The 14,490-nt window shown below is 38.8% G+C and overlaps 1 protein-coding gene across 1 annotated transcript in view; it reads right to left on the bottom strand.

Annotated features, from left to right (window-relative positions):
• Nucleotides 1-7,363: 7,363 nt before the first annotated feature.
• GALNTL6 (polypeptide N-acetylgalactosaminyltransferase like 6) overlaps nt 7,364-14,490 on the bottom strand; it is a 503,407-nt gene continuing 496,280 nt past the window's right edge. The window contains exon 12 of the mRNA XM_042808290.1: nt 7,364-10,126. Within this exon, the coding sequence (XP_042664224.1) occupies nt 9,959-10,126 (168 nt within the window). The 3' untranslated portion in view covers nt 7,364-9,958. The remainder of the gene's footprint in view (nt 10,127-14,490) is intronic.

Consider the following 14,490-nt stretch of genomic DNA (forward strand, 5'->3'; position numbering starts at 1 on the left):
GGATATCTTCAGCTTGCATTTAACTACAGCACCCTTTTAAACTCTCTAGACAAGGAGCAGCCACATATTTTCAGTGCATGCTTATAGTTCTCTTATTTTTGCTACTTCTGATGTTCAGAGGTCTTCAAAAGCAATGTTCACTTTAACTGTTCCCTCAGAAAGCTGCCTGAATAAATAAAAATTAGATTGTGTCCTGTTAAATCCTACCACAACTCTGCCATATGTGGTGGATCTCAGGAATGAATATCACCAACTAATTTAGATTATAAAGTTTTAGGGTAGAGGTACATCACTGAAGAACCGAAATGTATGGGTATGCATAAAATTAGGTTATAGGGCTTAAAGTAAAGAGATGCAAATAAAAAAGGAAAAATCATTCCTTTAAAGATGAATAATAGGTAATAAGCAGCTCTTCCTTTCCTAGTCTTTGAAGATGGTTGACTGACTCTGGCTGTGGGAACGGCGAGCAGCCGTACAGCTCTGGGCAGCCCTGCAGCTGGTTGGGCTTGTCCGGTCCTTCACCCACTCGACACAGCAAGTTATTTTAGCAACAGTAGATGTACAACAAATTGAAACGTTAATACTGTAACTTCTGAGAGGTATTTATTCATTCAGATCATGGTGTTATTTTTTTTTTTTTAAACTGTACTTCAGCAATCTTTTACTTTGTATTCCATAACGTAATACATCCAAATATAAAATAGGACAGGTGTACAATTTTTATTCCATAGTTCAGCTTCTTAATTACAGTCTAGTAATTTACAGGCATGTGCTCTCTGTAAATCCTTTAATCAGGTCTTGAAAACATTATTTTAATGCATCAGTAAGTTGGTCAAAGCTTCTATAGCTGTTGTTCAATAACAACTAAGCCAACTATCTCATACTAGTCAGCACAGAAGTGTATCTTTCCCTTTTATTTATTATAATGTATATATTACTAATTGTAGTCTATGGTATAATACTTCAAATGCACACACCTGAAAATATTTTCTCCGTTTGTTCAGAGAGCTATATTTCCTAAATTACAATAACCAAAGAATTTGACCTTGATTCCCAGAAAATTAGACAACTCCGTCTTACTTGTTGACTGAGCTCTACCAGCTCCCTATCAGTCCATCTCATCGCTAGCTGCCTTGCCTACCAGCACACTGGATAGGGATTATACAAAGTTGTCTCTAGCTCGTCTTGGCCCTTTAAAAATAGTTTATAATAGTTGAATTGTCAGGGAATATTTTGTCCTGAATGTTGTTTAACAGCAAGTGAAGGCTGTAATTCCAGACTCTCAGAAAAGTGAGAGAAATGGATATTTTGCAGGATACCTGCAGGAAATGGTGTTTCTTCACAGAGATGCCTGGAAAACACTCTGACCATCAGAAAGGCTAGCTGAGAAACAGAAGCATCTCAGAGGCTCAGAAGGGACCACAAATTTCTATTTTGCCACCTAATGCTTGGTAAAAGCTGTGTGTGTTCATGTGGACTGGACTGTTGTGAAGCGTTAAGAAATGCACAAAGGTCCAGATCTTCTGAAGAACTGGTCAATACTAAGGTACTTTGGCCAACAGAGCTTGAAGTGTAAAACTGCAGGTGAGGCCAAAGTCAGAAGGAGCATGCCCCTTGCAGGGAGAGCAACTGTGGAGGAAGACTCCCAACCCCCAAAATCTGGTCTAAGCAGCCACGGTGCAGACTTGTATGGAAAACCGGCAGCAGAGCCTTGATGAAGCATCAGTACCTTTCCAGGTGTAGATTACCATGAAATGTTTAGATCTAGAGCAGTAGCTGTAATTTGGAGGCTGACATGACAAGAATAAAGGAAAACAAACTTTAGGGGGGCTTAGTTTTCTTCGATACAAAATTCTTCTTCCTTGGCTGGCAATCCTTTTAACAGTGCATTTGTACAGCCTTCACGCCGGTATTCTGATTTCCTAGGAACTCATTTAGTGAATTTAGTACAACAATTTAGCACAATCCACGTGTTCTGATTACAAATGAATGACTCTGGAGGTGTATGAAAACAATTAGGAAACAAATGAAAGGGTTCTCTGCTAGTAAAAAATGGATGACATTTTACTGCCATCTCTGCAAATGTAGCTTTGATAATGAGAATCATGGGGACATCTTTTTATAGATATTAACTTTGCTGACATATTGGGGAATAAACTTGAGCCCTGTACAGCTGAAAGCAAGAGCTGCTGCATGTTGGACAATCTCTCTCTTTTTTGGGTTTTGCAAAAAATCACCCCTCTGACTCTCTGCATCTTGACTAGAGATCTTGACCTGTATCATGCATTCATCAGAGATTACACATCCATTTCAGATTTGAAACAATGTCCTCGGTTAAAGCTGTTAAAACCCCTTGGTGGCTTATACAAACCCCATTTTAATATAATTCTAACTCAGCTTTTTGTATCTATGTTAGCTCAGTAAGGAGATTCACAAGTTAAAAACCTGCTTGCCAAGGTTAAGTTCAGCCACTTCCAAACATTCGTAAGAAGTATATCCCCTGAATAAGATGCTTCTGTTCTTACATATTCCCCTCTTTACCTAGCACTGAATTTTGAAGATGGGTAAGAAGGTAGATGACCAATGCAATTTTCTCCCTCAAAGACGTTTGTCTGTCTGTGCTATGAGCTATAAATCTTCCACAGACAAAATCTGTAGTGAGACTGATCCCAAAGGACAGAACTTCCTCCTTCTCCTCAGGTGTCTTTCTCCTCCACACCCCTCTGCTAGCACAAGCTGCAGCAAGCAAAGTACCGGAGGCAGAAGGGCTTGTGGTTCTGCCAAGTCAAATCAAAGCAGACTTAGTCACTCCTATCGCAAGGAAGGGATCTGCAACAGCAGAAACACCTCTGTGCAAACCAGAAAGGAGGGAAGAAAGAGCACCAGCATTCTGGCAGAATCCTGTAGATGGGGAGGCAGCAGAAGGGAAGAAACACCAAATAGGAAAAAGACTAAAGAAAATAACTAAAATAGATAAAAAGAGGTAAATGTTGCAAAAAGCTATGAAGGCAGAGCCACACTGTTTTTTTAAGAGCTGTATGTGAAGTCTAAAGAGAAACATGTGTTGTCTTTATCTACATAGGGAGTAGGCAGAGCTACTTCGTACTGATCTGGGTAGACATTTCCTGGAAAATTTAGCTAAACACTTTTACTCTTTCAAAAAAGTCTGAGATGCAGAGAAATACTAATCTGAGGTAAACCAGTAACCATAATGTTCTGCTTCTACACACTATCCACAAAGTATCCTCAGGAACGCACACACATACCTTCAGTGGAAAACGCAGCACTGGCTTTGTGTCCAGCAAAGCTTTGCTCTAGTTGCACTCATGTATTTAATGATCAATACATTTCTCATTATGCAGTTCTCTTTATTCTAAATTTAAGTCCTTTGCAGGAGGGGGTGGAACTGTTTGCGTTTCAATTCCTGAATATTTGTGATGGTAATAAACACAAGCCCTGGGATGAAGAGGTATCCAAAATTATCAAGTGGCTGACCTTTGTAGGTCATACTTCCTCCATATCCAGAATTAAACCCAATTCCTGCTTCTTCCCTTTTACCACCTATTTCCCCCTTCCTTTCTCAATTAAACTGCCAACTCCTAATCTCACCATTTGGCCTTTCACCTCTGAGCAAGCTCATGATTCCTGATCTTCTTAATCTAGGATCATTACCATCAATCACTCCTTTAGGCAAGTGAAACTTTTTTTTCACAGAGGGATGCCAGAGGCCTACAGATCTTTCAGGCTGATAATATTGTTTTAGTTCTGGTGGCAGTTGGGGTTTTTGACTAAACTGTGCCTAGTGGTGTTTTATGCCAGTTAGATGCTCCAAGCTGATCAACAGAAATTTTCTTGGACTGTGATTCCTTCCAGTTTGCGTAAATTACTGGGAGAGGTGAAGGATTAACTTAATTAAATCATCTAATACTTTGACAAAGCATTAGGGATACTGCCAAGGTTAATGAGGGCTAAGGTTAATGAGGACCAAGTTTTCCTTTCCTATGTCTTAATGTCTTTTAGATAGTACCACCTACCAGACTTGCCTCGTTGCAGCTCCCCTCACATCCCTCACCCCGTCAGTGGTATCCGTCTCAAGGCCCTGTTCATCTGCTTCTCTAAAATGGATCATTGTGACTTTTTCTACACCTTCTGCTGAGGACGAGCTTTCCTGATGGCCCTCTTTGCAAGGCTCCTCCTCATTCATGTGTTCTGGGCATCTACCACAGTGGCCACACAAAAGAACCAAACTTCTCTTTGTGTATCATTAAGCTGCTTGACAGTGTTGTGGACATGACACCTTTAGGGAACCATAAATGCTTACTGTTTTAACCCATGTCCTCTTTGTTCCCCTGTCTTCTGCACTGTTTTCATAAGGGCCATTGGAGTGCTTACTGCACTACCAGGTCCTGTAAAAAAGTCAAAAATACTAAGGTAATACGAACCTTATAAATAACTACGACTCTGAAGGCATACCAGACTACAATGTTTGAATGCAATTTTTTCAGGAGCTGTTTCTAGAAAGTGTTTTTTTTTTTTTTTTTTTTTTTTGCTCTGGCACCATGCTGTCCATCTACTGTGCCAAATTATAGCACATCATTTTCGGGAGTCCTGCCTCAGGAGTAGTACCACTGATATTAATGATACACTCAGAGAATAGCAAGCCACCGCACAGAGCAAATGTATTTTCTCAATGCTGCTGGAGCTTTGGAAATGTGATGCATTTTTCTGACCATGACTAGTTAAACTTTCTCATTGTTTGTTTTTATACAGGTTTCTTAGCTAGTTTTTAGAGGGTTTTTTCCCCTCTGTTTAAGATTTTCTTCAGTCCAGTGCATTCACAAGTATAACAAGGAAATATTACAGTAGACCTCAGGACAGATTTATGTATTACATCTGGTTAAAAAAAACCCTGTCAGCAACTAACTATACAAATTCACTATTTATTTATTTTTTTTAAGAGTAAAAAATCTTAAATAGAAAGCACTATACACTAAAGATATACTAAACTATATTACTTATTCATCTAATATTTTACAGTCAATGGATACTACCTTAGAACAAGAAGTTTAGCAATATCTCTTGGTACACTAGACAAAATAGCCACGTATTGTTCCTGGGGGCTTTTTGTTACCTTTTGGCTTATAGTTGCTAATTTTTTAAAGGTCTTTCAAAACTTTTTTTCAGACAGGGCAAGATCCTCAAAGTGTTATGGAAAAGCACTCGTGGACCCTTGTGCTCTTCCTAAGGGGATATATGAAACAGATTTGGAAAGGGGTTAAACAAATGAATTAATGAACTTTATAATACTAATACCAGATATAAAAAAGCTACTTCTGAGCAGCTTTTTGTCTTCAAGGGTTTTGAAATGGTTTCCCTAACAGCCTTGATGGATTAAAAAAAAAAAAAAAAAACAAACCAAATCCATAATCATATTATTTTTTAAATGTACATCTTGTGTTCTCTTGGAAAACGCTGGGCTATCTGTGTTAAAGATTGATGCTCTTTAAACAGAAAATGGATACACCCCTGGTGGCAGCCACATTGAAATCCTCCCAGTACTGCCTTCCTAAAATGTTCCATCCCCCATCAGCCTGGGTTCCACTCAGTCCCTTGCAGAAGTTATCAGTAAAAATGCAAACAAATTCTGATTATGATGGCTTTTTTTTTTTTTTTTTTCTAAACAAAGGTGACATCCACTCTTCCAGAGGTGCAACCCATCAAATCAATTTTGTTAAGCTATTTACATAATTTCTTCTATGATCTTCTGTGGCATCCGATTTCACCGAGGTCATGGAGACACTGAAGCCTGGTAAATTGCCAGTAATCAAAGGTTGTTAAGCGCTTGTCAGCTTCCTTTCAAGCTTAGCCTATGTTTATCATGAGGAAGACCTATTTCAGCAGCTACAGGCCATTTATTCATAAACTGATAACACCCAGGAAGTATGCATTATGTCATTAAAATATCCACACTCTTGCAGAAACATTTGTTCTAAAGCAACTTAATTTTTCTCAAACAAGACTGTGCCCAATGAAAAGCGAAGTCTTACGCCTCCGCAAGAAGGCTGCTCTCCCACATGTGAAATGTTTTGTTTCCCAGCTTCTCCTCCCTCCTTCAAGCCCTCTCCCCCCAGGCTTATGTTTGGTTTAGATCCTGGAATATATGCAGGGAACCAGCTGTGATTTTAGAGTTTTGGTTGTACTTGGTGTTTATGCCAGCTTTTCCAGTTGCTCTCTCCTGTGGTAGTAGTTCGCTGGTTACAAAAAACGTAAGATAACCTTACATGGAAAAAGTTTAGGGTATGTGCTGATGAACTCTTAAGATAGAAAGATCTTCTTTTTGGGCCTCTCTGCTATAAAATAATTATTTGAAAAAACTGAAGCAAGTCATCAGTTGGGGCAGATTAGTATAGTTCCACTGAAATGATGAGCTCACATCAGTTAATGCTACCTGTGCACTATATTTGAGATATGTTCAGACCTATCTGGTATTTAAAAAGAAAAATTCTGTGTAGAAACTTCAGTCTTTTGAAGAAAGGCATACTCAAGCTAAATACTCCTGGTGAAATATGAGAGAAAGATATACCTGTCCATCCTATCAAGTTGTTCAGATGTTTGTTGGGTGGAAAATAAATGGTCGTAGGAAGACTTAAAGAAATTCTGAGTGTTAAATTAATCATGAAATACTGTTATCAGTGGAAAGCTTGGAGAACGCCCAAGACAGAATTTAATTGAGAGGTAGGGATGATCATTTATTATTAATAAAACTTTCTGTTGAAGGAGTCCTGTGTGTAGTAAGTCATAACCATTTTGCAAATGTTACAGAAGCACAGCTCTGAAGCACTCTGTCCCCAGGGCCACATTCTACCCATAGTAGGAGGATTAGAGTTGTCTGTGGTGAAGCTGCATGCTAGCTTGGTTTGTCTTAAAGAAGAGTAATTTGTTTAAGCTGAAAACAGTGAGATAACTGTCTTCACTATGAGTCTAACGTGTCCTATCACGTCTTTTTTGTGCAGTTCTGCAGTTTGAACAATCAGCCCATGAAGTGAAAACAAACCTCTCTCCTCCATCTACCGCTTTCCACTAGTCACATATAAATATGCATAAATATATATACACACCCATATATGTGTGTGCATGCACTTGTTTCTATGCTGCACTGTGGCAAGTTCTTATTAAACTTTCCTCAAGATACGGACCTTCATTTAACCTTTATATTTCCAGACTGATCAACTGCTCACTGTTGACCCACAACAAACTTCAATATATTTTTCTTATATTTTGCCTATAAAATCTAAAAACATTATGTAGCTCATATTTCCCATCCCCTTCCCCCCCCCCCCCCCAAAAAAAAAAAAATCTGAATATTAGTAGTTATGTGGATTGTTTTCTGACAAGGACTGTTAGAGCTTACAATTAATGTCCAGATACAAGAAGGGGAAGGTTTCCTTTGCCAGTGCAAGATGCTGTGCAATGAGGGTTGTAAAAGGCATAGAAGTTCTTTGCCCCAACAGCAGCTTAGTTCCCATTAGACGTTTCAAAATCAGACCACTGAGATGTAGTCATGCACTGAATGATATAACCCTACCAATGTGTGCAGAACATAAACTGCTTAGCTGGTTTAGCAGTTCTCCTTTGCCTCTCTATTTTGGGCATACCGTGTTGCTTCCAGGACTTTGACAGTTTGAGGCCAGTTACAATCAGCATTTGAGGGCTGCATTTACATTTCAGTCAGCCATTTTCTCCTTTTTCCAAATCCTCTTTCCTCATGTTCAGGCTGTAAATAAATGATGCCGTGAGCCCTGCACCTGGGAAGGCTGACAGTCTACAGTGGTTAGTCTGGATCTGTGTACTGATAGCTAAACAAATCTGAAGTATCCTCATACAGTGACCTTACTGCATCCATTCCTGAGTGCACCGTATCTTCAAATTAAATTCAAACAATACGTAAACAAGCTCACTTATTTTAAAATCATTAAATGACAAGTCTAACTGTATAGATACGTTTCTTTCAGGTTGTTTGAAAGATCTCTTCACTGACTTGCAGCAATCGCTCAGTGTATGGATGCATTTCACAGTTTTCCAAGTGCATGCATCCTGAATGCTACAGGATCTCGTTCCCCTCCCCAAAAGTTCCTATGACCTACAATTTTGGGTCCTACAACTACAAGGTGCTGCCATAAAATGGCACATCGTTATTGGTACTAGAACCATCCTCTGGATGCAATCAATGCTCTTTGTGCATAAACAGCTTAAGGAGCAATAAACAAAACACAGTCATCCTACTCCCTCAAAACAGGATAGATTGCACATCAGTATTTTGGTTAGTCAGCCACCTCTCCAGCAATCAGAATAAGCAACTTAATTGCATTTGATATTTTTGGAACCTGAAAGCACTGTTACAGCCACCTCTTAGAGGATGTGATCTATCTGCATTTATGGTGCTTTCATCCGTAAATTCATCCTTTGAGTAAAAGCAGGCCATGTATTTACTTACGTATAAATTTATACTTGCTCTCACCTCAAAAATTTCCAAGCCTATTAATTATGTTCCATGCATCTGTATTAACTGATTTCTGTTGAGAAGAACCATAGGTCCCCCTTAACAAGTTTTAGAGGCATCTCATGCCAACAGCTTAATGGGTCCGAGGGACACCATGGGCCATCACGATGATCAGTGTGACAGAAGTCTGTCTTACCCTGAATTGTGTCTGTGCCTAAAGTACCAAAATATTGTAACATTTAACTTGTTTGCGCTTCTTGTTTCCTTTGTCATGAGACCTACAACACCATTCACTCGCTAACTCTGGAAAGTGCATGCGATTTCCATCACAGGTTTAAAAAAACTCTGAAACCACCCAACTAGTTTCATGTCAGTTTTTTCTCCACTCCTGTCTGTCAAGAGCACTGCAAGATCTCTGCAAGATCTTTTAGGCTGCACTGCAGGGAGTCAACATGCTTTTAGGTGATGGCAGTGTACCAATGTTAATTTGTCTAACCTAGTTCAGCATGCAGTATGCAATTATTTCCTATTCTCCTGATTTTTTTTCCCATCCTACTTTCAATTTAATTTATATTTTGGTAAGGATTCTACCTTTAGAAAAAATAGCTAGTTCACAAGCCTTCCATTATGCTGCAGCTGTTGCTGTTATATTTGTCACTAAAAAATTCTCACCTTGTGTGACAATGGGATTTGAATCACAATTGCTAAATATATTATATATAGAAATTTGATTGCTCTACTTTTTTTCCTGAAGGGGGGAAATGTGAGGGCAAAATCTTACAGTTTATTTCATGCTTCACTACAGTGTAATTCTAGACCCTAAGATTTCTACCATTCCTATTTTGGTAATGAATGGAATGTAAAAGGGAGGTATTTAAAATTAATTGCAGCAGTTCTGAGGGTTAAACCTGCTTAACCCAACCTTTTATTAAGAGAATGTCAACAGAGCATATATCTTGTCTAGAGAGTGCTGGGACATCATTATTCTTCTACCAGCATGTTTAGTTCTAAAACCTGGGATTTCTTCAGGTTCCTGTAGCCATCATGCACACCATATACCCATCCCAAATTATAGCGTCTGTTCTGAGCTACTCACTACAGCAGGATTTGACCTGAGAAACTCTAGAGTTTTGTTTTACTTTATTAACTTGGAGTACTTTTAAACAGTTTTTAAACAAAGTTCTTCCCTTGACCAGCAAGGGAATTTTCAGCCTGAAGTTCTCAGCAGCATCCGGTGAGGCTCTTGGCCAAGTTCTCCAGATACTGTACATCCACAAGGACAGCCTGCTGGCTCTTGCTGTGGCATTTTCTTAATCCTCAGAACAGATTTCCTGGATCTAGGAAATTTAATTCCTGACTCCTTCGACCCAGATGCTGGCGAAAATGTAGTCTGTGGTCTGTACGTAATTAGGTGTGTTCATTTTTTCCTTTTTTTTTTTTTTTTTTTTTTTTCTCTTTCTAGGAACTGGCTTTGCTGTTAAATTTTTCTAAAACAGTCATATTAATATGTTCAAAAATCCACTGTTGAGTTTCAGATAAAGGATCACATCTGTTCATGAAAATCTTCTTCTCAGCTGGGTTGCAATCTATGCAGCTGCTGCTTACCGGATGGAACAAAGTTTTGTCCTACAGGAATGAAAAAGAAAATAGAATTTAGTAGCAAATGCTAAGTCATTGGAAGTGTTCTCATTTTACAGAACATGGATTAACACAGCCCTATCTGAAATGATTTTGTGGTCTGTATGCACTAACCTTGCGTAATAACCACAGCTATTATTAGGAAGCTGTAGAGAATGGAGCGTATTTTTCCCTTGGGTTATTATCTTTCATGGAATTGGGGATTCAAAAAGAATGAGAAGACATCTTCTGGTATTTAACTAACAACCACATAATATAATGAAAAAAACAGAATGTCTTTTAATAATCTTTGCATACCATGTGCTTGCCTGGAGCCCATTTAAATGTGTGACCCTGAAAAGTGGTTTTCTTTTGTTTGGATTTGGTTTTAACAGTTTTGGTTGTGCTTCTGGGCAGGAGGATCTGTAACAGTCTGCCTGGAAAGTGGATAATCTTCAACTTGCTGAAGATATTAAAAATGAATTATTAACTGAATTGGTGTGATGAACAGATAGACACAGGACTGATGATCTCAGTTCTCACCCCATGAAATGCAGACTTTGCCTATGGCCTTGATAAGACCAGACACTGAAATATGCTCTCCCTCCTAATAAGAAGAAAATCCTAACGCTGTTTTAGCTCCCTGTGGAGATTTAGGGAGGATAAGCATGGATTAAGTTGCTTTAAAAAGGCCATTAATGATGATTAGTTTTATTAATTTTACTTCACAAAACTGGAGTGAATTGTAAGTAACCTGACTGAAACTTTGGTAAAGTGGAAATTACCCAGAGGAGCAACTGGTACATGTGGGTTGGGTAGTTTCAACATACTTCACATAGGCAGATGTTTGAGAGAGACAGATGTGGGTGTGATTAGATGGTTTGAAAGTTTCTAGGGACTGTTATAATAAATATATATCTGTTATAATAAATTTCAGATTACTCTTGGTAAACTACATCCAGGCTTTTCCCCTCTGTGCCAGACATGCCCTGCCAGTATTTTAACAGTAATCCAAGATGTGCCTACTTGCCTAGTTTGTGAGAGGGGAAAAAAAAAAAAAGGTACTTCTCAAATTGCAATTGATTAAAAACTCACAAAAGTGCTCTGGGTGTTGAGCAACAATCATACAGAAACTTGTCTAGTAAAAATACCCCACATTCAAAAGAGAAGTGTGAAGACAAAAATAAATGCAACACAATAAACTAATAAGAAATAAGAACTATTTAAAAACACTTTTGAAAAAGAAAGGGTTTTTTTGTTTGTGTGGTTTTTTTTTTTTTTTAATTTAGGAAAGATGAAATTGATTGATTTTGTGGGTTGTGAAACACTGGTAAAGGACAGTGTCCTTTTTTTATATTAACATAAGCAACAAAGAGCAAAGTCAAAAGTATATTGTGCTCTGGCTGAGGGTGATGGTGTTCCATCTGCCTTTCACAAACACTGGTTTCTACCTCCAGCATCTGCCCTTCCCCCCAAAACAGTGGGCAAACACACACACAGACACAAGACTGTAATTCAGAGGGATGCTATCAAAGCTGGCAGGACTAAACCAAACGGGGTGGAGGCTTTCCATCACGCTCCATTTTGCTCTAAGAGGTGAGCAGGTAGGGTACTTCGGCTCGCAAGAAGGGGCTAACTGTACTGCCTGGGCTGTCGTGTCCCTGCTAGAAGGTGGGTCTGCAATAACTCCAAAGCACCCCATGGGGTGGTACAGGCACCCATTTGCACCTTGCCAGCTTCTTCTGTCCTTCTGCAAGAGACTGATGGACTGGCACTGCTCAAAATCAGGACACAGTGACTCAAAATGACGGCCACCCCACCTGCTGTGGTGTCTGGATTTCCCTGCGTTATAGCCAGGCACGAGGCTCAGCCAAGATATTAGGAAGCCAAAGTTGGAATACTAGCAACTGTAATACGGTAGCTGCTGCAAGAAGAAAGTTAACAGCTTCACTGCAAAACGTGTGCTATGAAAAACTCTCCAGCCTTTCTGAAGAGAGCTGATGGTCTCACAGAAATATCCAGGGGGGATGCAATTTTTGAGTGAAGCATTGTTGGTGCTTTCTTTTAGAAAGTCTGGTTGTTAGGAGAGAAGAGCATCTTTTAAGAACAGGCACGCAGTTATCATTCTGGAAAAAACTTCTGACTTACCTATATATAAAGGCCTATTAATCTACCATCTCAGGTTTATGGTGACCTAAAGTCAAAGCTTTCTGCTCTCACGGATTTCAGAGGAAATAAGCTCAGGACTTTAAGGGGTAATAGTTGCGTGCATCCCAGGGAAGAACTTTCCAAGAAAATTCCCCTTTACACAAATATTACAAAACCACAAGAGCTCTTGTGGAGACACTAAAATCTAAAAACAGAAGAGTGTTTTTTGTTTTTTTCTTCTGCATGAAGGCAAGTCTGAAGATTATTTGCAGAAGGAGAAACTTCTCCATAAGATAATGGGCCTTGACAGTTCAGAGGGGTTGGTAATGAGACACAGAGCCTTTCATTTCATCTAGGTCACTGCTATAACTGTGGCCAAGGTCAATAGCAACTGGAAGTCATTATCAGCTGGTAGCTGCAGTAGTTTATCTGAAATTTGTTGGTAGCCCCAGCGCAGTTTCATCAGGACAGATGTCCATATGATAAAAGCCACTATCACAATGACATCTTCAGTTGTCTGGGGGAATAATTTATGCACCTACTGTGTGAAGAGTGAACTTACAGTTTGTCCCTGAAGCTGTCAGGAGAGTATGAGCAAACCACGCTGTCTGGGCACAGATTTTGATGTTGTGAGTCTAGCATCTATCATAATCACTAGACTCAGGGTAGAATTATCGTATAATGAAATTGATTTTGCACAATTGTTTCTCTTTAAAGACCTACTAAATCAGCCCTCTCTTGGGTACTTGTGCTCCACAAATAGCACTAATGGGATGGGGGAACATAAATTGAATCATACTTTATCAGAACCAATGTATTAACTGTCAACCCAGAATGATGCCACATTGAAAACCAGAGGCGTATTCCTTCCCTAGGAAGAATGGAAATTTGTAGGCACTGTTCATCTTTGGTGCTGTCATGCTTAGGAACCTCAAACAGAGTCAAGGAAATGGCTTTAGCTTGGGAAACCACTATTCTCCCAAATCCCTGACAATTTCAGGTTATCTACATTTACCTATCTAATTTCTTATATTGCTCCCATCATTGATGGGAGCCCCATTATGGTGTCAGTATCTTTTTTTCCTGGTATTAAATTCACTTTCTTCTATTTCCAAACCACAATCGTGTTTATGGTATTACTTGGATTTATTCTACTCCACTGCTTCTTATAGGGTTTTCTTAAAGGTATGCTTGGCTGTAGACCAATATTTTGGATTGGCCCTAAAAAAATCGATTACTTAATATCACAAGCATACTAGACTTCAAATAGTTGCTCAGATGTAGTTTAAGCAGTATGGAAATAAGAACAGTTTTTTGACACATGCTTATTTGGGGTAGTTTTGGTTTCATTCATCTGAAAACAATCCAGTTTGAGCACTCTGAGACCACACTGCAATAAGAAACAAAGTGCAGGTAATGGGGATAAACTGGAAATTTTTTTCAGAAGAGCACTGCTTATCCAAAGTAAAATATTAATGTATTCTACTTGCCACTAAAATATTTAAGCTGTTTTTATTTGCCAGTATCCTAATACAGGTTGTTATGGTGTCTATGCTTTAAGAATATGAAATCTTAAAACAAAGCTTGTCTTCAAACTGTATTTGCAGCACTTTGTAATCACTTCCCAGCCCTAACTTCTTACCAGTGGCTTGAGGATGCAAATGATCATGAGAAGAGACCGATCCTTAAAAGAATAAAAAGCTCTTATCTTCTAGCTTTATAGGAACAGTATGACAGCATGGTAAGAAACAATGTAATTTTTCTTAAAGCATGTGGAGAATTATTGGCAGGATGAATACATGACCACTAGGAAACTGCAGCATCCGTAAGTGGTGCAGAGAACAAAATGCAGTTGCTGACCTGCTCAGTTTTTTAAAAGGAGGCACTTCTTGCTTAACCAGACTACTATTCTTACTTATTTATGGTGTAATTTTAGTAGCATACCATCCTCTAGGTAAAGAGCTCTAGTACAGATGCAGTTAAGCCAACATAACATCCTTTTCTTGTACAGTTGTTTTTTTTTTTTTCTTTTTGGGAAACACTATAAATCCTATTTGCCATGATGCTTTCAAAACTAGATAAGGATTACACCATGAGGATTTTGGAGGTATAGCTGTACCACCAAAAATCTCTAATGTAATTCTGCCCTGTATCTGAGGAAACAGACTATGTGAAACAATAAAAAACTACGTACTATGTAGCCAAACTAAGCCTAAAGAAAACAA

Source organism: Tyto alba, unplaced genomic scaffold (assembly GCF_018691265.1).
Source record: "Tyto alba isolate M040663 unplaced genomic scaffold, T.alba_DEE_v4.0 Super-Scaffold_6, whole genome shotgun sequence".
Classification (NCBI taxonomy): domain Eukaryota; kingdom Metazoa; phylum Chordata; class Aves; order Strigiformes; family Tytonidae; genus Tyto; species Tyto alba.